The sequence below is a fragment of the Felis catus genome, chromosome A3 (genome assembly GCF_018350175.1).
Source record: "Felis catus isolate Fca126 chromosome A3, F.catus_Fca126_mat1.0, whole genome shotgun sequence".
Classification (NCBI taxonomy): domain Eukaryota; kingdom Metazoa; phylum Chordata; class Mammalia; order Carnivora; family Felidae; genus Felis; species Felis catus.
The window spans coordinates 3,628,448-3,654,084 of NC_058370.1; the positions used below are offsets into that span (position 1 = coordinate 3,628,448).

A 25,637-nucleotide genomic window follows, 5' to 3' on the forward strand; every position below is an offset into this window, starting at 1 on the left:
TAGCCAATAATTTATATTTCTTACCTGGATTGCAACTTAACACCATGTTGGTGTAGGTGTATCGCACTTCCTCAACCAAACCGAGCCATAAAGTGGTAACTATTCCAGAAGAACATGTGGAAGAAAGAGAAATTTTGCAGCATTAGTATAGCCAAGCAGAAACGTAAATCCTTGGCTCTACAGACGTTACGAGAGAGACCCAGATGCCACCACATCCTGATACCACAGAAGGCGAGCAGACCCTCTGAGCGGTACTCGACTGTGCGGGTTCCGTCCAGGGCTTCATTGCACAGTAAACTGGAGGTCCACGGTGACGAACTCGGCTCCAACCTCCGCACAAGGCGTGAGGCTCCCAGCTGTGGGAGGGAGTTCTTCACCCAGCTGTCAACACCACCTGTTGGCCGGTAACCCACTCACGGTTACCGTCCACGAACTCATACTCAGTTCTTTAACAGCGAGTGGAAAGTTCAAGAAAGCAGAGAAGGAATCATAACTCCCATGAGGAAACAACGGAAGTAGAATTCTGATCACAATAACACATTAGGAAATAGTAGCAACAAACAAACCTAAGAGCAAGGTGTGAGGTGTTCCCGAGACCGTCTGTGCCACACCGGGGGTCACCAGTGTCACCCGGTTCTCTGGGTGGAAGGCAGGGAATGGACCATTCTCTCAGGGCACACACCTGCGCTGAAATAACACTTTCAGTATATGTATCTTTGAAAAAGAATAAACTGCATTTAGAAGGCAATAATGCATATATAATAGCATGTTTCTAAGAATTATTAGCATTATGCCACATCCAGCTTTCTCTCCCATTGCCTATTGTCAAGAAAGTGTGATTTTTAGAATTTCCCTGTTCACCTTCTTTAAAGGAGATTTAACAGTTGAGATGAAAGACTTAAAAGTTATTATTCTAAACATAAAACAAGACTGTTTTTCATAAAGCAGTGGACCTGATAGCCAGTAGCTTTTCCATTGTTCAGTCTAACATCATCTAAATATGAGCTAGTGATCTGTTCCTGAGATCACTATCAATAAGTCCACAGAAAAATTAATTTATGGTAATTCACTGTTTAGAAATATTTTCACATGTTCTGTTGGACTGTCAACATGTTCAGTTTCTTATCAACATCTCAGAGGTTTCTTTCACACGAAAAACTGAAAAAAATCTCTGGAAAAGAACCTGGGTAAGTGGAGATTAGAAGCATGTGAGACTAATGATATTATCAATAGAATTATCCATTACTGGACTTGAATTAGCTATTAAAGAACTGTGGGTATGTAGCTAAAAACTTGGATTTTCATCTCCCAGAATTTAGACTTGTAGTTACCACATATTTCCACAAGATGGACTTCTTGATGTTAGGGTTTTGGGCTCAGGGGGCTTTAGACATTTCAGTTGTCTAAAAATTATTCATGTTGTATAATTTCCAAGCCCCTTTTAATGTTTAAAAATGTAGTTTTTACAAAGACCTATAATGTACTATTTCTCCTATATTGGGTTAAAACTTGGTATTTCTAAAAGTGACTTAATTTCCCCCATAAAATAATCAATTATGGTTTTTAAATCTGTTCAACTGCTTAAAAACAGAATTTCTTTAACGACTTCCTGTTGTTACTTTAATAGCTGATCTTATTTTGTAAAAATTAGAACAAATGATTTGTGAAGTCAATGCATAAAAACCTCGTTAATGCCTCCCAGTTGTGGAGAACTGTGATAACTCAGACACTGTATGTGATTGTTATTGAATAAGAAGGCAGACGTGGTTTTTCCCAAGTCTCAAGGCTCTTAAGTACGTACACTTTCTCCTCAAATTTATAGAACACGTGCGTTTATATACACATCATGTGTATCACCCATTCCGTGAGATTTATACACTGCTTTTTCATTTTGTTCCTCCAGACAGGATAAGAGACATCCGAGATGGCATACCAGAGCCTTCCTTAGTGCAGGGTGGACACACTCCATTCACAGTTTCAGTTCATCTCTTGACCTCTAGGATAAGGATGTGAACTTCAGAAATACAATTTAAAGGAACAGTTTATGATTAAGACAACGTAGAAGTTAGATACTGTTGCTAAAAATTTTGATTACAATGAAGATGTCTTCTGGTTTTAGGATATCTTAGAGCCCTCGAGCCTGAACCACACCAAACCCTCCATCGGGTATCCTGTATCTTAACTTTTGAATTTACCCATTAGTTACGGAACTGACCGTACTTGGGCAAAACTACCTGAACACGTGTCCCATCTGCCAAGCCACCTCTAACCAGAGGCCTAGTTTAGCCATCTTCTAAACAGGACCGGTCCCTTCTGCTTTGGGGGCCAGGATGGTTTCGAACAGAAGGACCCCTCTCTGTTCCTCATTTCATAGGAAGTAGGTGGATATTTCTATATGAAAGAGATGGAAATCATAGTGTTACACAATCTGGGCCCCAGCTAATACTTTAAACGGAATAAAACAAAGTAGAGAGCTGCTAGTATGTGCTTTAGAATAGGTTGACTGGCCACAAATAATGGCTTATGAATACAGTAAATATAGGTATATGCTAAATACACCATATATATATATATATATATACATACACATAAATGCTCACAAAAGCATAACCAGGCTTCTGGTTAGAAAATGTTTACATATCATCTCGTCTCACAGGCAAAGAAATTGAGGCTCCAAGAAGTGAACCGATTCGCAGGAGGTGACACAGCAAGTTAAGAGGTAGCTGGAGGTTTGCGACCAACAGCGATTGCTTTCAAAGAGTCGAATTCGACCAACTACCACTGTGTTTGCCAGCAGCCAGGATCCAGCACCTGTCCCTTAGGACAGAGCGCTGCCATGAGGGCCGAGCAGCTTCCACGGGCACCCTACCCGCTTCGGTCATAAAGCAGTTGAGCAGGAGGGGTCGTGGGAAGCAGTGAGGCCGTGTGTGCAGGAGGAAGTCATAGGGGACACGCACCTGCTCCGGGGCTCCCTGGGGGGCCCACGAGCAGGTAACATTCGCCGGATGCATACAACGTGTCGGGTGCTGTTCCCGCATTTAGAAGTTACAGCCATGTGTTGAGAGAGAGGGAGAGAGAGACAGAGACAGAGAGAGCAATGATCTTCCTAGAAAGTCGGAATCTTGGTGCACAGCGCAGAGCTGGGATTTAAGCCACAGGGTCTGCAGGCTTCTCAAGGCGTGCTCCGAGCCCTGGGCTTCCCGCCTCCCCATGTCTCCGGAGGCTCTCGGGTGGGCAGGCGGGCTCTCTTCTGTGAGGACACTTCTCCAAAGGCCAAGTAAAACTACCTTTCGGGGAACGTTAATTTGTATTTATTTTCCCCCTTGGTGCCAACATTCCTTTTTACCTTTGTGCTGGGGTAACTTTCCTCTTTATAATCTCCACTCCATCTCAACCTTTGTCTCTTCTAACGGTTTTCAACAGTGTTTACAAATGCAAACCTGAAGTTACCCTTAAAGAGGGCCTCATCTTCATCTCATCTTCATCGTGGTAGAATTCTCCCGCCGAGCTGGTACTTACTTCCAGGGTCATTTCTCTACGATACGTAAACTCAAAGTAACTTGACAAAGATAATTCGATTTCCCAAGGCACAAACCACACACGCTACCAGAATTTACAAAACAAAAGCACACAAAGTTGGAATTCTCTTTTGCGTGTTTGGATTTGATGGCTCAAAAGTAAGAAAACTGGACTTATATCACAGATCTCCGATCTAACACACCTCTCTCATCCCACCTCCAAGAAAACGTAAAACCCGGGTTCATTGCCTGCAATAAGTAGTCATTTAATTAAAGAACAAAATTAACAGGAATCAAAATGTTGCAGCTGTATTTTTTTTGTTAGACATTATATAAAAAAAGAAAAGTATAATACAGTAAATAATTTTGTATAACGTGAACTTAAAGAGTTCTCAAATTAACTGTGATCAGAATAAAAATGTCTTTCCAACAGAATACTGAACGTCACTGTGCCGCACGTCCCGTGTCGGGGGCCCGGAGGAGTGCCGGCGCCTGCCCGTCGCCCGCCCTCCGTCTCACCACAGGGCTGCGAAACAAGGTTCAAAGGCAAAGGACAGTTTTCTTCTGGGAGAGCGACTCTGGGTCTCAACTGGTCCGACAGTTCCTACCCCTCAGACACCAGAGAGTGAAGGCCGTCCCCTGGTTTCTCCTCGTACAGGTGAGCACAGCCCAGACCACCTGCCCGCGTGATCCTGCTCCTGGCGCTGACACAGCAGGGGGTCTGGAGCTGAACTTCAGGAAAGTTCCCTGACGAATGTTCAGTGTTGGTATCAAAAATTAAACAAAAATTCTTCTCAGAAGAAAATCTCTATGGCCTGTGGAATCTAGGAATTACGAAAAGAGAAAACAGTTTAAGGCTATACACTTCTAAGTGAAAACGGCCAAAACCTTCCACTTTTAAAAGCTGCTCAGACATCCACCCTATAAGACCCAAGGATGGACGTGCTCTGCGTCAAGCAGCGGGGGGCCCAGAGGGCTCCCGACTCCCAGGCCCACGCTGGGCCCCCAAAGGAATTATACGCTGAATTCCAAGACTTCCTAAAACTCCGTTTGAAGGGCTGCCTGCCAAGCCCTTGGTGTGCACAGAAAAGGCCAAGGCTTTGCTACATCGGTAGAAGTAATGAAATGACGGATGAAACAAACTATGGGGAGTCCTAGTACAGCTGTGGTTTGGTTTTATTCCGGTAGAGCTGGTAACGTGCTTGCGGTGACATTGAACACATTGAAGAAAATCTCATGTGGCTGGTGGTGTTCTTTTAACAGTTTATACCAAGTGCTAGCATGTGGTACATACCACCTTATCACTGTTTCCTGATGTCCAGGTTTGGGGTTAACTCTTAAAATCCCATCATCTAAGAGAGGCACTCAGGGCTTACAAGAGAAAATAGACCTCTTTGGTAAACAACCCTTAATAATGTGTAATGAGAAAACGTATTAAATGTTAACATCCGTAAGGCCATGTCATAATTGACAGCCTTTTTCTTCAACACAGGGCGATCACTAAAAATAGCTTTGGTTTTACTGGGCACGGTTTATTTCCTAAACATTTTTGAGTGTTTTGAATAATCAAAACTAAGACGATCTATTCCTGCCAAACATATGCCAGTCAGGGGGGAGGGAAACCTTAAAGTTTTTTAAACTATTTATTTGTATCATTTTCTCCTGCTTTTGCAACCTCAACTTCCTCCCTCAATATATTCGTCCTAAAACTGCCTTGTGGGATAGAGTTCCATCACGCCTGCCTCTGCTCCACAGCCGCACTGACCTTACAGACCGAACGTTTTAAAGAACTGCGGGGGCCACCTTGGGACAACCAGAAAAGGAAAGGAGTCCCACTATTTTAGTTTAAGGAAGTATCTACACCCAGGATTTCCATTCTCTTTGCATCTGGGGCCGGAGCGCCTTGAGGCCAAGGGAGAAGTGATACGAGAACTGGTTCGGGTGAAGGCTGGTAGCCGCACACCCACACTCATCAGGATTAAACAGGAGGACTTTCATCAGGCGTTACAACTCATGGCCATGCAACGAACATGCAGCCAGTGAGCCAGGGCCACTGCGTCACCCAGAGGCCACCCCATGGCATCTTTATGATAACATGAACACGGAGCGCAGTCACCTTGAAGTGGAAAGTCTTGGGTATGGATGATGGCCAGTGTACTCCCACCGGAACAGAGGTTCCCTGCAGAGGGGGCCTCTGTTAGCTAATGCAGGGCTACGTTCTCAGCACCTGTAGACGCACTTGGCACACGGCAGGTGCTCAAATATGTGAGTGATGGGGAAGCATCAGCTCGTGTTAAAGATGTGAACAGAAATTCAAGCCAGGAACAAGTACCTGGGAGTGACTTCACGGCCTCCTGTCAGTATCGAGGAGTGGGGTTCTATAGTGGGGACGTCTGGCCTTCACAGGAGGCAGAGCTAATGTGCTGGCAGATTACTCACATTACTTTGAGGCTTTTCTTAAAGGTACATTAACTACTGGGCACCTGGGGGGCTCAGCTGGTTAAGCATCTGACTTTGGCTCAGGTCATGATCTCACAGCTTGTGGGTTCTAGTCCTGCGTCAGGCTCTGTGCTGACAGCTCGGAGCCTGGAGGCTGCTTCGGATTCTGTGTCTCCCTCTTTCTGTCCCTCCCTGCTTTCTCTCTCTCTCTCTCTCTCTCTCAAAATAAATAAACTTAAGGGGTGCGTGGGTGGCTCAGTAAGTTAAGCCTCTGACTTCAGCTCAGGTCATGATCTCACAGTTCATGGGTTTGAGCCCCTTCTCTGGCTCTGTGCTGACAGCTCAGAGCCTGGAGCCTGCTTTGGATTCTGTGTCTCCCTCTCTCTGCCCCTCCCCTGCTCCTGCTCTGTCTCTGTCTCTCTCTCTCTCTCTCTCAAAAATAAATAAATATTAAGAAAAAAAGTCCTACTGTTTTAGTTTTTTTCTTTTTTTTTTTTTTTTTTTTTACCTTATAAAACATAACTAAAATATAAACTTAAGGAGGAAGGCACTAAAGGTAAAAACATGGGGCGCCTGGGTGGCTCAGTTGGTGGAGTGTCCGACTTGGGCTCAGGTCATGATCTCGCGGTTCGTGGGTTCGAGCCCCGTGTCGGGCTCTGTGCTGACAGCTCAGGGCTTGGAGCCTGCTTCGGATTCTGTGTCTCCCTCTCTCTCTGCCCCTCCCCTGCTCGCACTCCGGATGGCTCGCTCACTCACTGGTGCGCGCACTCCCTGTCTCTCGCAAAAATAAATGAACGTTAAAAAAAAAAACAACAACCGTACATTAACTACTTAAATAAACCCAGGACCCATGTTCTACACACCACCTTCCCCCAAGCCCACAGGAGCCGTGACCAAGAAGGAGGCGCACTGTCTGTTCAGCGCAGCTCTCGGCAGAAATACGGGATCCGTTTGCCTAATTACACAGATCTCTGTGGCGTTTTATCTTTTCTTTCTAAAGAACACCGTGTTGTAAGTCCCATGGAATCCACACGAACATCTAGAAATCTGACCTTGTCAAATGCTTGCTTGATGCATGGACCTCCATCTCGTTACTTTTGTATTCATTGAGCTCTTTGCGAATGGCTGCCTGAAATGTAAAAACAGGACAGGAAGAAGCCGACATAGGAAATTAGTACCCTGGCTGCGGCTCAACAACAGTTCGCAATCCTGGTTGAGTTCTGGTGTTTTGTAATGTAGTTCAAACAACGAAAAAGAAACCACTTGTGGCCCAGCATTCAGCCTCTTAGCACGCGCACGGCCCTGATGCTGGTGTCCGGGAAGAGGTCAGTGAATTGATTTGCTGTGTCGGAGAAGGAAGACAACGCCCACCACATGTGACAGGTGGCCCCGGCACGTGCTTAGGGGACTCCATGAAGTAGGGACACCAAATTCATGAAGGAGGTCGGGCTTTTGGTGGACTTATTTGGAATTCTGCAATTAGATCATTGAGAAGCCATTCTAATTTCAGCATGAGGTCAGGCTTGGTGTCACGTGAAAAACAGTATCGTGGCTACACGCGGGTGGGGAGCGCATCGCTGTGTTTCAGGGCGGGTCCTCGGGCTCTTCCAGCCTCCCCCTGCCCCCTGGGACCGTGCACTCCCTCACATAAACCCTGAGGGGCCAGCTGGGGGCAGGGAGAGGCTCTGAGCCAGGGATCCCAGGGAGCACTCCTCCCGCGCTCAAACCCGGGTGCTGCCAGAGACGTGCTCGCTTCTCCCCTCGCCCAGGGAGCCAAGGCCAGGTCCGCCTGCCGGCTGGCTGCGCCTGGCCAAGGGGATGTGACACCTGCGTGCATTTACATGTCACCTCACTTATTCACGGTCCGCACACGGGGAACAAGGAACAATTAGCACGTTCGGCCAACTCACTGGCTGAGCAAATCATTTTGCTCTTCCTAAAAGCTGTAAAATCATGAGCGGCCAGAGGGGATGAGGCTTCAGTCCTGCCCATCCACAGCATGGGACCATGGACAGGAACATACCCTCTGAGCCCGTCCAAATCATCTGTCCGATAGAACCTCCACAGGGGTGATAATGACACATCTCTCACGGGGACTTTCTGAGGATTAAATGAAATAATAATGCCAGACAGGCCGGTTCAGTCCAGGACAGGGCGAGGGTTGGGTGAACGTTCATTCCCTCTGCTCTGTCCCCTAGTGTCTGGGACCCACTGCTTCCTTGCTCTCGTCCTGCACCCAGAGCGTTCAGGTCACACTGCCCTGGAGGCTCCCGGGACCTCACCCCGGACCAGTCCTGGACACATCCAGAGCCTCCTGTGTCTTCACTGCCAGGGTTTTCCTGAGGGCCTCGGCTGACTCCACCCCTCTCTGTCTGACTGTAGCTAAGTCTGTTTAAACCTCTGTCCCCTGCCTCTTTTCCTCCAGCCTTGCCTGCTTTTGGTTCATCCAGACCATAGTTCCTCAACTTCCATACTCTTGACATTCAGGATTGGAGAATTCCCTGTTGTGGGGCCATCCTGTGCATTATGGGACGTTTAGTGGCATCTCTGCGTTCCACCCGCTACACTCCAGTAGCACCTGTCACTTGGGATAGCCAGAAACGTCTGCAGACATTGCCCCCTAGTTGGAAACACAGCTGCGACCCCAGATTGGCTTTGTGAGACCAACAACGGGGGTCAAAGCACAGGCTTAATTTCCAGACCTGGTGGCATCCACTTTGGTAGGGTCCCCTCTCTAAGGAAAAAAAAAAAAAAACCTCAGGGCAACCTGGCTATTCACGTATGTGACAACATCCCTCACGACCTTGTAACATGAGACCCCTTAATCAGACTGCATATTTGTATGTTACCATATATGAGAGACAAAGAAGTAAATGTATAAAAAAACTACGCCACATGGGGGCACCTGGGTGGCTCAGCGGATTAAGCATCCGACTTCGGCTTGGGTCACGATCTCGCGGTTCGCGAGTTCAAGCCCCGTGTCGGGCTCTGTGCTGACAGCTTGGAGCCCGGAGCCTGCTTCAGGATTCTGTGTCTCCCTCCCTCTCTCTCTCTGCACCTCATCCGCTCACTCTGTCTCTGTTTCTGTTTCTGTCTCTCTCTCTCTCTCTCAAAAATAAACATTAAAAAAAACAACCCTATGTCATGTGGCGTTCGGGACTCAGTTCTTCGGGTACGAACCCAACTGAGCGGTGCCGGCACGAATAAACTCAGGAAGGAAGAGCCTGGGTGTCAGGACTCTCTGTGCGAGAACCCCGCTACACCACCATCCAGGCACGAACTCCCTGGCATGTTGTGGCCTGCCCTCGTCACGTGCTGCCATACCCCACCCTACCCCGACCAGCAGACAGGTCTGCTCTGTACCTTGTCGGCGGCTGACAGTCGTGTCCACGGCTTGTCTGCCCGTCTGTCATAATCCTGAGCTTTCGCCACCTCCACATAGTCACTGAACCGTATCAGAATCTTTCGGTCTCTTAGCTCGTCAACTGTGGGTCTCTGATTAAGCTGAAATACAAGATCGTCACAGTTAGCTATTGTCACCTGCCAGACCAGCTTTCTCAGGAAACTCCGAACAAACACGTTTCTATAGGGAAGCGGGAAACTCTGCGACTGTGAAGTAGAATGACCCTAATGCCTACGGTCTCCCACGTGAAGGCTCAGATTACACGCTCTTAAATTGCAGCCCCCCAGCACCTTCCCTCAGAGGGGTCACTCCCAGGAGCCTGGCTGCACCCTGTACACCGCGCAGCCTCAGGGGAAGGGCGGCGAATGAATGGCGAGCAAGCTGTACTCCAGCAGCCGCCTCTTCCACTCTCGTTAGAGGAGCTCTTAACAAAAAGTCCCCGACAGAGGGGACGCTGCCACAGCAGACTCGCAAGTCGAGCTCAGGAAGGATATTCGATGAACCTGAAGCCCATGGGTCAAGACGTCGTCGTCATCACTACGGAGCACAGAGGGCCCCCAGGACGCTCGAGTTCAGACACGGTCGGCACCCCGAACCAGATGGGACTGTGCAGCTGTTACCCAAGCTGGCCAGGGCCAACTTCACCCTGGCCGTGTGCATCCCTGATACACAGCCCGGACGCCAATAAGAAGTTTCTGCCATCAGGAGCTTCTCGACAAACTGAACGTGCCAAAGAGCATCACAGGGAACCGAACGCTGGCACCCAGGGGTGCGCTTCTCAGGCACCGCGTAGAGATCCAGGGGGATGAAGAAAAACGCCTTTAAAAACTTATCCCTGGACATAAGTGGTGACGGCATCGGGCTTGTCCCGCCACACGAGCTGTTCCTGTGCCCGGTAAGGGTCTCACCCGTGGGCACGGAGGGTCACAGCAGGGGTGGCAGGGGCGCTGGGGAGTGAATCCGCTGCTGGCCAGGAAGACGCCATCCAGTGACACAGGGGCGCCCCGCCTCACCCACCCCAGCACCGCCCAGGCGGCTCTTCTCCAGCGCGCCTGTCCCTCGAGATTCAGGGCGTGAAAGGCGCTTAAATCACAGTACCTTTCTTGTCAATCTCTGCTTGATTTCTCTTCTTTCTTCCTGCTCTGTCTGATCGTTCCTTTCTGTGAAAGGTTAACACAGAAAAAAAAAAAAAAAAAAAGAAAAAGAAAAATGGGTTTAGACTTTCTTCTTTTTGGTGGAGAAGTGAGCTCACGGCCTCCACTTTCTTGTGGCTGAGGCGGATGTCAAGGACGCCTCGCGGGGGACACTTTTTTCCACGTCACAGCTGGCTCTCCTCCACTCCGCCAGCCACGGCTCAGACCGTGGGCTCACTGACACACAGAGACGCGTGCGCGGGGGTTTGTTCTGCCCCCATCCCAGCCTCCCTCCTGCCCTTCCTTGGGGTCATCGGTCGCTGCCCCCCCTCGGCTGTGCATTTATTTGCAGGAGAAACAGGGAGTTCTTCCCTCATCCAATATCTCATCTCTTTACGTCCAGGAACATAGACGGCATGCACAGTTTTAGTAGGACAAGTGAGTGTGCACAACAGCTCTACTCACGTATATCATCTATGATTATACACGGATACTAACAGAACTGTCCCTGCTTCCTGTTCTCTACTCCTCCTCCCGAGGTATGCGGACTTTTCGCCAGCCAACATCCGACAAGGAACAACCTCTCCAGACTCTGGGCAACACGGGCTTGCCTGGAATTTATACTTCCAGGGTGTGTTTCAAATCTAAACATAGCACGAACCCAGCCGACTCCCCGTGGCAGAAACGAGCACGCTTAGCACACTTTACACGCCGTGCCTTTTAAAGGAGCCTCCGTGCCTCACGGAGCTCGGCTCTGCTGCTGAGTTGTTACTATTAACATTCAAGCTGTCCTCGTACCTACACCTGGGAGCTAAAAATAGAGAATTGGGAGCTGCGGTGTAAAATGCAGGCTTTGCCCTGGGATACGAGATAATGGATGTCCTATTTCTGGCACTCTCTGTTGCTAAAGAAAGCCTCAGGACCCATTCTGGGAAGGGACGCTCACCTGCCAGCACTCACTCCTAGAAACCCGGCTGCTGGGAGGGAGGGGAGGGAGGGGAGGGAGGCCGCTGCCCGCAGGTGACGCAACCCCACATCGCCTGCCTTTACTTAAGACATTCTGCACGTGTGTGCACTTGCGGGACTGGGTGCGGGATGTACTGTACATTTCAGTAACTTTTTGAAAAGGGAGATTTATCTCCTGTTTGAATGTTTTAGAAAAGGAAATGAAACCCTGTTATGTTCTTGGTTTTTAATCCAAGTGATAAACCAGAAGAAAATCACAGCTGCAAGGGCTCATCAGGAAGCTGATGATACGGTCAAGAAAAAAATCGTGAAAGTATCCATTCAAGGCCAACCGTGAGGGATTTAAGGGGTGATGTGAAGCGAATTTTTCAGATTTCTTGAAAAACAGGCCACGGGCAAAGTCCAAGCAGTGCAGGGACAGGGACAGAAAACCAGACCTTTGTTTTTCATCATCAGCGACGTCATCACCAAGGTCACGGTGCTTTGGAGCGCTGGTCTTGGAAGGCGGGGTCCCCTCCCCAGCAGGGTCCCCTCTGCGCCAGGTGCTCTACTGGGCACTGACCCCAACAAGGCCTTCCTCAAAGCCCGAGCCCCCGGGTTGTCTCTGAGCTCCACCTAGCGATGGCTTTGTGGGCCTTTTGTTCCGAGACCCAGAAAGCCCCCCGGGCCTTATATACAACAAGGGATCCATGACCATGGTCTCCACACCCACACGTTCCGGAAAGAGTGCCAGCGGCTTGGACAGCCACATTCGAGTCTTCCACAAATAATCAGAGATGCATTGCTGCTTCTAAGGCAGGGGCCAGAACCGGCCCGTGGAGCCAGGCAGCCTTCGGCTCTACCTCTTTGCCAAGGAAATGGGACAGCGGTGCAAACCACAGGACTCCGTGGTAACGAGTAAAGTGGAACAGCAACAAGCCCCGAGCACCGGGCGGCCACAGCGGGGGGCCTAACGCGGGCGTATCAGGTTTGGTGCCTTCACCTGGAAAGGGGCCACCGTGTCTCATCCAGGAATAACAACCCAGGCCGAGCTCTAAGTGTCCCTGAGACCCGATCGCAGTCAGTCACGAGCTCGCCGCTTGGGAGGGGAGCAGATCCGACGTGGCAACATGCTAAGAAGGGATCATGGGTAGGAAATGCACTGTAGCAGGAACGTTTGGAGCCGGTGTCGGGGGCCTGTGATTATATGTTGTGTGCTGGACCATATATGGTCACCCTACTCTCAGCTCCCCAGAACAAAACAAAGCCGACACCCGCCATGAACGAGCAGTGACATCCGCAGATACTCCCACTCAGGGGCCTTGAAAAGCTTCCGCACTGTGGCCGGCTCGACGGCGAAGCAGGGATCGCCATGGCCACGGCGGAGGAAGCCCATCTCTCCCTTCCTCTCACAGAAGGTGAGTGCAGAAAGTTCCACGTAGCCACTCACCCCCTCTATTCAAGCACCGGTTCTGTTTTTAAGGCTCTGACGTTTCATTGTGAAGACTGCTACGATCCGAGGTGCTTACTGGCCAGAGGACCTGGTGTCCCCAGCAGCAGGGGAGAGGTCCACACGGAGGCAGAGCCCCCTCAGCTTACTGGGAAGCCCCGCCCCCCGCCCCCCGTGGTGGCAGCAGACCCCTCCCAGGGCGGCTCAGCGGAGTCACCAGCTCCGAGCTGCTTTAAGGACACCTGTGACTTAGCACCCTTATAAGTGATGGGATTTTTAACAAACCAGATACTTGGGGGGCGGGGTGGGCACCTGGGTGGCTCAAACATCTGACTCTTGATTTTGGCTCAGGTCATGATCGTGGTTTGTGGGACCGAGCCCCGCATCGGGCCTTGGGCCAAGGGCATGGAGCCTGCTTGGGATTCTCTCTCTCTGACCCTCCCCCACCCTCTCAATATAAATAAGCTTTTTAAAAAATTCAAATACGTGATAACTTAAATAGCTTGACTTTCTCATCTGTCTGTGTGATTAGGCAGGTAATCAATGACAAGTTCTTTAAATTCCCAGACGTGACCAAGTTGATACAACACAGAAGACTAGGTCCCCTATCTTAAATTTGACAACAGAAACGTGCAATCCCTCGGCATAGGGTGAAATATTTCCAACCGTCTACGAAGGAGGGGACCCCCTGGCAGGTGAAGGTGCCCAGGCGGGGACAGGAGACAGGGATCAGCAGGGACTCGGAGCCCAGACCGTCAGGAGGGTCCACCGCCCGTCTCCTGGCACAGAGTCAGCGTGGGCACTGCCCTAACTTTGTGACAAGATGTTCGCAGAATAAAAAACCAAACTCAGAGGATATCTGTAGTGTGCATCATGTCAAGACGAAAAACAATGAAAGTACTTTAAGGAATCCAGGCCCTAAGAAGACACTTTTTTGCAGAAAATGTTTTGAAAACTAAAGTCTGTGGACCAGTGAACTATCTGAGAAACGCCATCTGAGAAACACTTCCGAAGGGGTTTGACTGCCCAGAACCACCGTGGACTCTAAGGAGCCTGAACAGCATTCCCTCTGCTGCCGAGGCAGTTGGTGGACACCGATGATCACACACCTGGGGACCCCCATGCGGGTGGAGCGGGGGAGGGGGGGCAGGGGATCCCCGAGACAGAGTTGTGACCCCCAGGGCAGGCTTCCCATGACTGCGCTCCTCGGAGGTGTGGGCTTCCTTTCCCCTCCTGTCTCGCCCTGGTGCCACGTTCCCCTCCCTACACTTTCTGACACTGTCCACACCCTGCCCGTGACCTCTGCGGCCGTCAGAACTCCCACCCCAAAGTGCCAGGGAGACCTGCTTGAAACCCACAACGCAAAGAGAGAATCGAGCCATTTCCCTGAGATCTACAGGGCTAATTAAATAACCCTGAAAACAGGAATAGCTTTAATTATGCTGGGAGGCAAGCTTTTTTTTTTTTTTTTCCTCTTAATTTTAAAAGGATATGTTTCCGAGCAAATCAACTTTCCTCTAGGGTTTCCTTTCGCAGCCCGGTGGGACCTCACAGGGCCACGGGGAGCGACAGCCTGCAGAGCTGGGTGCACCTGCCACGGACTCGCCCCCAAGAGGAGCCAGGGGTCACAGCTACTCACGTTTCAAGATATTTCTTCTCTCCAGTTCCTCCACGGCAGGTCTTTGGCTCAGCCGTCTGCGGAAAAACACTAGAATTACATTTTGCACCATGGTGGCCGGCTGCAGATTCCTCCCGGGCTCTGCCGGGGGCAGGGGTGGCCGGCGCGCCCCCGAAGATGGTGAACCCAAAAGCTGGAGGGAGGGAGGGGACCTCTGGCAGCCGCCTCTTGCTGGCGCTGGAGTCGGATCCCCGCACAGGAGGGGGGTCACCGCCTGTCCCCGAGCTCCGGGGCCGACCCCCCGTGCCACCTTGGGACCTGAGAGCGCTGCCGGCCGGCGGGACGCTCCCCCGGAAGGGAGGAGGCCCCTCCTGCCCAGCCGAGCAGCGGTGGCACCTGCTTCGGCCCCAAGCAGCCTCGCCAGCAGCCCGCGCAGGGGGAGTGACAGCGAGCGCCGCCTCCTGAGCCGCGCGGAGCCAGCCGCAGCCCGGGGAGGGGCACCCCCCGGAGGCCCCCGGCGGCCTCCCCCTGCCCAGCCGTCCCCACCCACGGGGCGCAGGACCGGCCTTTCAGGGGGATTCGCGTCGAAGGAGTCGGCGGTACAGCGAAAACCAAATACGTACGGCAAATAAAAGGCTTGTCAGGAGCGGGAGTCATAATTAGCCGGAATGAGCGCCAAGCTCCGGTTCTCCCTGGAACTCCGGCGACGCTGTGCTTGGGTCCCAGCCAGGAGCCGCCCCGCTTCCGGACCCTCGCGCCACCCCAGGGCGACGACAGGGCTGAGCCTGCGAGCGCCCAGAATCTGGGGCCACGATACTTTGCCCCAGAGAGGATGCTGCCTCCAGAAATATCGGTCTCCTATTCACACTCCCTGTCCCGGCACAAAGCCGAGGGCGTCCCCAGGGCTCAGCTGCTCCCGCCTCCTGGGAACACCACAGGCGCGGGCTTTGTGTGCGCCCTTCCGGGGGCGGCTGCTTTGACATCTTGTCCTGATGTCTGGTGGGGACCGAGCCCGCCCCTCCCCCCCAACAGCTCCCCATCTGCCCCGGGGAAGGGAAACCTGGCTCTCAGGCGGGGCTCCCTCACCGTCCCCCCGAAACCTCCCAAATGCCATTCGTTGGTCAGCAAAGGACTGTGGAGTATCTGCTCTGTGCCAGGCAGTTCCAGCCCCCAGACACAGTGGCAAACAAGCCTCCCCTGTCCTGGAAATCTCACAGTCTAAACGGGGAAGGCAGACAAACAGTAAAAAAAAAAAAAAAAAAAAGAACAAAAACCATTGCAGAGAGCGCTAGTGCCCCGGAGCAAATAAAAAGGGGCTGTGACAAATGAGTGACCAGGCAGGGGGAGGAGGAGTTTGGGGAGACCCATCTCCTCCGAGGCTCACCTGAAGAGGTGCCGGCCCTGGGAAGATCACACCCTCCAGCCTCAGTGTCCCCTAACTGCTCACACACTGGGCTTGAAGACAGTGGGGAGGGAGGGGGGGAAGTGATCATGGCAGGCTTCATGGAAGAGGAAACTTTTGGCAGAGCCATGGAGAATCTACAGGGGGCAGAGCCTGGTGCCTAGTGACTGCCGGCTGCTTAGCCAGGATGCCCACAGGGACACCCGAGCGCTGAGGCTGAAGATTTCCTCAAACCTGAAAAGTATCTCAGATCTACACTGGCAACGTCCCCCCAGCCCCCGAGCCTTTTCTTGCTGGGGGACCGTCCGCTCTTCCAAAATGACAACCAAAACAGACTTTCCCAGAGGTGTGAGAACAGAATGAGCCAATGCACCGAGTGTGTATTAAATGCCTGCTTGGTACATAGTAATCTCTCACGAAAACCCAGCCTGTGAGTCCTCAGTCATGGAATGAGTTCCCAGAAAGGCATTTCATCTGATTCCTAGTTCTCTAAAAAGGGTGGACAGCTCATCACCGAAATCTAAGCCATTGGCCTGAGGGGTGAGGCAGGTCGGGTCCTGCACACACTGCAGGGCTCCTCCCAGAGGTCACCAGGCTGAGCACACAGCTGGCCCCCGGGGTACCTCTCAGCGAGCAGGGGACAGCCCTTTGGGTGGACACAACTCCGTGGGTACAGTCGTGGGCACTAACCGACCCTCCCCCGCAGAGTCAGCCCAGGGCTGGAGCAGAGGACCCGAGCCCCTTCCCTGTGTGGTTCTTTCCAGGAGGCAGGAGCCCAATCACCGAGGACAGGTGCCCCTGGGGGCAGCGCTGCGTGTCCAGAGTTCCAATCCAGACCCAGCCCTACCCAGGAAGGCCAGCGGGCACCCGGGATCCCTCTTCATGAGACCGTGAACTTCTGCCTTCATCAGATGTTCTGTGCACACTCATAACATGCCTGGCCCCTGGTGAGAAGTGAGACCCAGCCCTGCCCCCGGGGCCTGCAGGCTCCCTTGGGGGACAGACCCTCTGCCATCACACAGTACTAGGAGGAAGAACCGAAAGTGATATGAAAGCCGAGTGTAGGCGGGCTGATCTGGGCAGGGCCGGCTCCCTGGAAGGTGACCCCTGAGATGAGAGCCAAAGTGTAAGTGGGGATTGCTAAGCGAAGAGGGGAGGAAAGAGCAGGTGCAAAGGTCCTGAGATCGGGAGGAATTCGGCAAGTGCCCTTTAGACTGAGTGGAGGCGTGTGAGCCTCTGTGGGGCAGGGAGCTGGGTGGGGCACAGCCTGGCGTCTGCGGTGAGGAGTCCGAGAAGGCGGTTTGAGGCAGGCAGGGGTGGGGCGGGGGTGAAGGGATGCCAAGACTGGATCAGGCTTCAGAAGCACTCTCTGGACCCCTCCAGTTTGCTGTCTGAGAAAGGACAGGGCGGAACCAAGCACCAGGAGACGCAGGCCTTCCCGGGGCCAGGACCCCCTTCAGACGCTCAGGGCAGGTGCTGTGGACCCACACGTGGCCGAGGGCCCCGTAAAACGTTCAAGACGTGCGGAAGATGTTGACCCTGGAGGAGGGGCGGTGCTACTCCAAGTTATTTAGTCTAACACCCGTTAGACTAAACACATAAGCCTCACCATTCCGTCCACTTCCTGCCTGGGCAGGATGGGGCTTCCGCTGTCCAGCAGCGACAACAGTCCCACGTGCCTTCCGACGGCAGGAGGCCGGACTATGCCCACTTGGCAGAGACGACCACGAAGGCTCAGAGAGGCAAACGTGATCAGGTCTGACGGCCCACGTAGACCCCGGGGCCCGGCACAGGTGGGCAAAAGCAGCGAGACCGAGGGGCAAAGGAGCGCACGGAGACCCCTCTCCCTCTGAGGCGTGTTCCGGCAGAGCCTGGGGGTGGGGGGTGGGGGGTGGGATGAGGCCGGACCATCTTCACTCGGGAGCCTCAGCCGCGAGGGGCTCTTGGAGGACCCGCAGACCCAGCCCTGGGGGGGGGGGGGCGAGGCCTCGGGGAGGGGTGCGGTGGGGTCCAGCTCCCGAAGGGTTTCCCCAGCTCCTCCTGGAGGCTGCTCCCTCTCCTGATCCGGAAACACAGCCCTGCCGGGAGGAGTGGTGCGCAGGGGCCGCTGGGGAAGCCACGGTCTATTTCTGACTCTTCCCGCTGAGAAAGCTGGGGTGTGGGGAGACTCTTCCCGCTAAGCTGGGGCGTGGGGCAGCACCAGGAAAAGAAACGCCGGGGTAGAGAGAGGCTCCCGCCCGTCTCCCCGCCTGGTCCCCACCTGGGCACACAGGAGAGGTGCGGATGCCAGCGCTGGGCCAGGCCCAGGGATGTGCTGGACGGGCCTTGGGGACTTGAACGGAGCACCCGGCCAGGGGCGGGGCGCCCGGGGGAACTGTGCGCACCTGTGGGTCTGCGTCCTCGGGGGGGCCCCCCACTCCCCCGGCACCAGCTTGTGCTCCTGGTCCCCAGGGCCCGCCCGCCCGTCCGCTGAATGGATCCGTGAACTTCTGCTCCGCACCGGACCCTGTGCCGAGAACACGGCAAACGGCGGAGCAGGGACGAGACCGCCGAGCAGACGACAGGCGGAGAGGACGGGTGCGTGGCGGGGAGCGGACGCGGGCAGCTGGCCGACCGCGACGCCCGTGTGGGTCGTACGAGAATCAAGGACGCAGCAGCACTGTCCCCGCTCCTCAGGCTCTGCGGGAGGCGGTCCTGTTTCCATCCCCCCAGAACCGGCACCGAGTCTCAAGGGGAGCCTCAGTTCTGCCACCTGCTAACGCCCTCTCCCGCCTGGGCCTCCTGTCCCCGGCCCCACCTGCCCCTGTGACCCACGGGGTACTGAGGGGTGAGAACACAGAAGGCAAGGGGGCTGGCACACACACGGGGTGTGTTGTTATTACTGGCATCCGTATAGTTCACCTGGTCCCTCCCGGCCTCAGCCAAGGAGCTGCAATCTCTGTCCTGCCAGCAGCCTCCGTGCCGGCCAGGGTCCCCAGGAAACACTCGTCCATCAGACACTCACTGACCCCTTCCTCCACCAGACGCTCACTCGCTCCATCACATACTCACAGACCTCTCTCCCTCAGACACTCACCCCTCCCTCCCCCATCAGACACTCACACAGACCTCCTTCCCTCACTCAGTCTCCTGTCGGACCCTCACTCACTCCTTCCTCCATCAGACACTCACACAGGGCTCCTGCCATCAGACACTCAATCCCTCCCCCATCAGACACTCACACAGACCTCCTTCCCTCAGTCTCCAGTCGGACACTCACTCGCTCCTTCCTCCATCACTCACTCACTCACTGCTTCCTCCATCGGACACTCATTCCTTCCTCCATCAGACACTCACACAGGCCTTCCTCCATCAGACACTCCCTCCCTCCCTCCCCCATCAGACACTCACACAGACCTCCTTCCCATCACTCAGTCTCCTGTCGGACCTTCACTGACTCCTTCCTCCATCAGACACTCAATCCCTCCCCCATCAGACACTCACATAGACTTCCTTCCCTCAGTCTCCAGTCAGACCCTCACTCACTCCTTCCTCCATCAGACACTCACTCACGCCTCCCTCCATCAGACACTCACACAGGCCTCCCTCCATCAGACACTCAGCCCCTCCTCCATCAAACACTCCCTCCCTCCCTCCCCCATCAGACACTCACACAGACCTCCTTCCATCACTCAGCCTCCTGTCAGACACTCACTCCTTCCTCCGTCAGACACTCACACAGGCCTCCCGCCATCAGACACTCAAGGCCTCCCTCCATCACTCGCTCAGTCGCCTCCATCAGACACTCACCCCCTCCTCGGTCGGATTCCTGGTACCCCATCACACGGCCCCCGCCCCATCCCACTGCCCCGTGACCGTGGGCTCCGGAAGCCGACCTGGGCCAGCAGCGTGGACATGTCCACTGCTCTCCAAGGTCTGGGGTCTCCCTGCATTCGCCAGCCCCCTGCAGCCAGGCAGGGCCGCATGGCCGGTCCAGAGACGTGACCGGGAGCAGGACAGAGGCTGTGTCTGGGCTGAGCCCTAGAAAAGCCACGGGACCTTCCATAGGCTCCCTTCCCCTCCACGGCAACCTGGGCCTCGCCCCAGGCGGTGGAGCCTCCAACCTGAGCCGCACGGGCCAGCCTCGGTGAGAGGACAACTGCCCGGAGGCTCGCCCTGACCACGGTGGGCCATGTGTGCGAGACATACGCCGTGCTGGGCGAGGCCGCTGAGGTTCAGGGCGTGACCGCAACACCGTCCCGCCTCGCCCACCCTCATACACGGGAGGCACGGCTCGGACACGGGCCGTGGCTGGCCGTGACGCTGGCCCTGCCCACCCCCCACCCCGGGGCACCTCCTCCCACCTCTGCCTGCAGCCGGACCGGCCCGGAGCCTCCTCCAGCACCCGGCCGGAGGCAGGGAGCCCTGGAGCCCAGGCGGGTCCGAGGTGGGCAGGCACTCCTCTGCCTGACCCCGTCGGGGTGGGGGGACGGCCTGGCCCCCAGGCCCATCAGTGCTTCATGTCCAAATACAGCAAGCAGCTGTGACATTAATCGACTGGACGTTTCACTTTTAAAAATCCATTTTCTGGCTTTCCTTGAAAATGCACAGGAATCGGCTACTTGGATGCGTGCCCCCCACCCCCAGGCAGAGCAGGCACCCCGGTGGCTGGTAGACCCCACGGCTCGCCTCCCCGTGGCCTCACCCCCATCTCCTGGGCTGTCCGTTCGCCCTGCCTGCAGGGCCCGGCTCCAGAGCGAGCTGGGCCCTGGGTACCACCACCCGCTCCCTGTCCCGAGGACGCCCTTCCTGCCTCCCAGACGCACCTGGGGGGAGGGTGACTTCTCAGCTCGGAGGCCCAGACAGCAGGTGCAGACCTGAGCTGAGGCCAGGAGTGGACGGGCCACCTGGCGAGCAGCCCGTGGGAGCATCTAGCCGCCCAGGAGCTACTCCGCACGGACGGGCCTCTCCGCACGCCAGCTCGATTCCGGAGGACCTGGGATCGGACACGGGAGCATCGCTGTGGCCGTGGGTCTGCCATTTGACACCCGTTTCTCCACGGTTGCTCTCCGGGGGACCCTCTCAACTAGGGGCACGCGGAGGCGAGCTCCCGACGCCTTGGGAAGGGGAGAGGGACCAGGTGACGGCGTGCTTTGTGCTAAAACTCAGGGACCAGAAGGAACGGGGTTGCGGAGCACAGGGTGAGGGCTGAGCTCTTCTGTGCATAAAGCCCCCCTCGGACGGCATCATGACGTTCCACTTTTAAACAATAAAAGGTCACACGATAAACAGGCTGCAGCCACCCCCCGGCTGGCCTGCCGTGTGTGCCAGTCACAGACTCCGTGGCCCCGCGGGAAGGAGGATCCAGCTGAAGACCAGGCTGCCCGCCATGGGGCCAGACACGGCAGGGTGTGGACCCCAGGCCCCAGCCAGCAGAGCAGGGGCACCTTCCAGTCCCAGGCCGGGGACAACACGGCCTCTTCTTCCAGACACTGGGCACTGGGGGTCCTGGTGGGCGAGGGGCTGGGCTGGCTGGCTTGAGTGCTCGCAGGCTCTGAGCCTCCCCGCCCGGGCGACTCCAGGAAAACGGCCATCGTCTCCTGGAGGGACCAAAGCTGTGGCCACCAGGCCTCTCCTCCTTCCGGACCGGTCAGCGGTCCTGCCCAGACCCCGAGCCCAGGGCCCCAGGAGAAGGGGTCGGTCACGATGGGGACCAGAGCCCGCTCGGCGGCCGGGAGGGAGGCTGGTGAGGGTACAGGTGCCGCCTGCGTGCCCACCCCCAGGCCGTGCTCCAGGCGGTTCTGTGCACAGGCCACCCGGCCGGCTGCTGGTGGGGGATTCGTGCGAGGGTCCGGTCATAGTGCCCACCCGGTGCCCGGGAACCCCGACTCAGCGACCTGTGCTCACCTCACCACCTCTCATCTGCAGGGAAACTGAGCCACGGGATCTTCCAGGGAAACTGAGTCACAAGAGTGGCAAACTCCAGGTCACCCTGACCCCCGACCATAGTGTCACCATCACCGCTCCCTATAGGTCTTTTCACCTGCAGCCTCCCCTCGAGGCCAGCCGCCGACCGGGCCCTTGGGCAGACGTGGAGACTTGGCCGCCATGGCCCTGCCCGTCCCCGAGGCCCGGGACTCCCCCAGCCCCTCCCTGGCCCTAGACGCCGTCACCCACTTCTGAGTACCCCTTGCTTTCTAGCAAGGGTTTTTCTAAACCACAGAACCCCCAAACCGAGGTCCTCATGAAACTGCTAACGAGAAGCTAGGGGAGCCTCCGAAACCGTGTTCCGTGGCACCAAGCCGTCCCTCACACCGTGTGCCTGATTCACCGAGTCAGTGGCTCCTTTCCTGCAGAGCAAGGAGCACCGGGAAGGAGCACCGGAAAGGGGCACTGCCGGGGCTCAGAGCCCGAGCCCTCGTGTCTCACTGCGCGACCTGCTCAGTCCCTTGAGCCCGGGCCTCCCTTTCCTCGCCTGCCCTGTGGCTTCACGTCGGGGCCCCAGCCACACACTGGGCTTAGCCTGCACTTCTCGGCCCGGCCCAGCTTGCCCTCGCCTGCGATGGCCCCCCGTGCCCCGTGTCACCTTAGGTCTAGGACTTGCACACCTGGGGCACCTTCTGCCAGGTGGTGACGTCCCTGCCTTCACCAGGGCTCACCCCAGCGTCCCCGCTTCCCTTCCAAGACTCTCAGCCCCTGACGGTACATCCGGGTTGACTCAGTCCTGCCTAGAAAAGTGTTCTCGGGATGCGGCATCTGCTATCAAGGTGAAGGGCACGCATCCCGGCCCAAAAGCCATTCCAGACCTTCAGTCCCGAGCTGCCACCTGGCCACTGTGTGACGCGGGCAGGTGCCCAGGCCTTCATCTCCCCCCAAAATAGGAGGATGGTGACACCCGCCCCCCCGGGGCCGCTGCCTGGTGCCCGGCACACAGCAGGCCCAGGGCTGTGGCGGCCGCTGAACTGTCCCCGCACTGCTCTCGGGCTGCAGGGAACCGGACCGGCAAAGGGACGCCCGGCTGGGCGGGGGAGGGGGGGCAGGGGTCAGAAGCAGGTGCTCCAGCGGCCCCCTCTGTGCCCGAGCCCCAAACCCCCACTACACCCACGGCTGAGGTCCTGACGAATGACTGAAGTCACCCGGGCGTCAGGCGAGAATGGAGTGCAGATTCCTTCCAAGAGACAGAAGCACAGCTGCACAGCCGACATCCCCACGCCCACGGGCCGCCGGGCTGTTCCCCGCGCTCCTTCCCGGGAACACCGATCCCGCTGCTGCGCCAGCCTCCAGTGAGCAAGCCACGCTGTGTCCCCGCCTGGGCTGGGATTCCCCCCCCCCCCCCCCGGCGCGTCTCCACCGCCATTCAGCGGGGATTCCTCCTGCCACACGCAGGCCGGCGCTGGGGAGCCCCACGGCAGTGCTGTTGGGGCAGCAGAACCCCAGGGCCTTGTGGGCCGGCCTGAGAGGGGGGCGGGGAGGCCTCTCTCGGGGATGACCCTAAGACCAGGCCACAGAAAGAGCAGGGACAGGCTGCAGGGTCTGAGGAGGGGCCTTCCACGTTGGGGAAGAGCAGCCCCCCAAACTTGAGCCCCCTTTATCCTCGCAGTCACCCCACATTGGTTCTATCCCTCACTGTCTGTGCCGAGAACTGGGCCCATCCACGGCTGTCTCCTATACCAGGAGACAGGAACCCGAGGCCCGGTTCTGACACAGCAGCGGGGTGGCCCGGGGTCAGCTACTGGCCAAGCCTGTAAAGGACACGCCCATGGCTCCCCCACCTGCCGCACACGCTGGGGATACGGAGGCCGTGCGCGCAAACCCAGGACAACGCGTGGAGTGGCCTTTTAGGGACCCGAGACTCCCGGGGGAGGCGGGGGGGGGGGTGCTTCGTCCATCTGGCCTCTTCCCTCCCCCTTATTTCCTGCGGCTGCTGCCACATCCCCAGCACCCGGCACAGTGCCAGCCACTCAGCCAGGGGTCCCGGGACACCCTAAGCCTCCCCGGGGGGCGCTGGGCTGTGGGGAAATCCATCATCCCTCACCCACATCCTGCTGCAGTAACACCGAGGGACCACCGGTCGCTGGGTTACCGCAGAAGGGCGGAGAGCCAAAAGGGAGGAAATTCGGTGTTGGCCGGAGCGTAGACGAAGAGTCGCCCCCCATTGGTGGGACCACCGGTGCCGTGTGCCAAGATTATAAATGCCCGTATGCTTTGACCCAACGGTCCCAGTTCAAGGCTGATGTGTTCAGAAGTGCCCTTAGGGGCACAGACGCATTAGAGCAAAATGCAGGGAGAGCCCTTATGCCCACTTAGGGCCTGGACAAAGACAGCAGCCGGCCGGCAACAACCCTGTGCAGACATGGGAAAGCACGGGCCGCGTCTAACCTGGCCCTTCTTGGAAGGGTCGCCCAGCCGGACTCCGGAAAGGACAGAAAAGCAGACGCAAAAAAACACAAAATCGCGTTGTGGTTGAAGAATCTGGGTTCCAGACCCGGCCCCGGCCCCGGCCGGGATTCTAACTTCTCCACCGATCAGCTGCGCGACCTCCCACCTGCTCACCAACGTCTCACTGCCTTTGGCTCTGTGACAGTCAGAGGTGTCCATCTGACAGGGTGACAGGCCCAGGTGTTCGTTCACTCATCCAGGTGCTGCGGTGGAGGTACTTAGGAGATGCGAATGATGTGCACTATCAGGTGACTTTACGTAAGGGAGACTGTCCTAGGTGCTCTGGGTGGGCCTGGCCCAATCAGTTGAAAGGTTTTAGGAGCTGGGCTCAGGCTGGTGAAGAAGCAATTCTGCCTGTGGAGAGCGGTCTCTGCCTATGCCTGAAGGTTCCGGCCCTTCCCAACAGCCGTGTCACAGATTCCAGACCTGCCTCGCCAACGGCCGCACCTGCAATAAATCCCTTCTTGCAGAGGGGCGCCTGGGTGGCGCAGTCGGTTAAGCGTCCGACTTCAGCCAGGTCACGATCTCGCGGTCCATGAGTTCGAGCCCCGCGTCGGGCTCTGGGCTGATGGCTCAGAGCCTGGAGCCTGTTTCCGATTCTGTGTCTCCCTCTCTCTCTGCCCCTCCCCCGTTCATGCTCTGTCTCTCTCTGTCCCAAAAATAAATAAACGTTGAAAAAAAATTAAAAAAAAAATCCTTTCTTGCAGATAAGGGATTGCAATAAATCCCTTTATTGCAATAAATCCCAGATCCTGCTGGGTCCTTGTCTATCTGAGGATGACAGTACTACGGGGGAGGCTCTGTCCAGTATCCCCACTCCCCGACTCCGGGTGAATCACCGTCCGCATCCTGGAAAACCAGGACCCGACGACCACACTCAGCCCGTAGCCCCTGCCATCGCCGTCTGTCCTCAACAGCGAGCTCTGTGCCCGTCAGAAACTGGCTCCTCTGTCCCCAAACCTATGTGCCAGGTGTACTTAGTTTTATAATTAGGTAACTTAATCAAATTTTATGCACATCGATTAAATGACTTACTACGGGTATAAAAGGAAAATGTTATTTCCAGGAGAACGGGGTTGAACGCGTGGAGTCAGCAAAGGCGGGATGCTAAAAATCCTGCTGTTGGCTAGCGTGGGAGAGAGTGCGAAGATGGGGACGGAATCAAACACTCAGGAAGGATCCTGCACTCAGATCCTTCCAAGCACCTCTGAATCCTCAGCGCTCCTCTGGGAAATCGACCCTAGAAATCGTACAAGGTGCGCCCCACGCTTGTGTCACAGAAGAACTCCAATGTCGGTCCTTCCTCAGCGG

At 55.7% G+C, this 25,637-nt stretch overlaps 1 protein-coding gene across 6 annotated transcripts in view; it reads right to left on the reverse strand.

The window, feature by feature from the left end:
• Positions 1-3,763: 3,763 nt before the first annotated feature.
• Positions 3,764-25,637, reverse strand: part of PHACTR3 (phosphatase and actin regulator 3) — a 214,107-nt gene continuing 192,233 nt past the window's right edge. The window contains exons 9-13 of one of the 6 annotated variants that reach the window (XM_003983301.6): positions 14,528-14,583; positions 10,459-10,520; positions 9,321-9,461; positions 7,010-7,086; positions 3,764-4,342 (exon numbers count right to left, since the gene is read on the reverse strand). In XM_003983301.6, the coding sequence (XP_003983350.2) occupies positions 4,327-4,342; positions 7,010-7,086; positions 9,321-9,461; positions 10,459-10,520; positions 14,528-14,583 (352 nt within the window). In that variant the 3' untranslated portion in view covers positions 3,764-4,326. Of the gene's footprint in view, positions 4,343-7,009; positions 7,087-7,749; positions 8,058-9,320; positions 9,462-10,458; positions 10,521-14,527; positions 14,584-25,637 lie in introns of those variants that run through there. The other 5 variants (XM_045053424.1, XM_045053423.1, XM_045053426.1 and 2 more) reach the window with 5 other exon arrangements.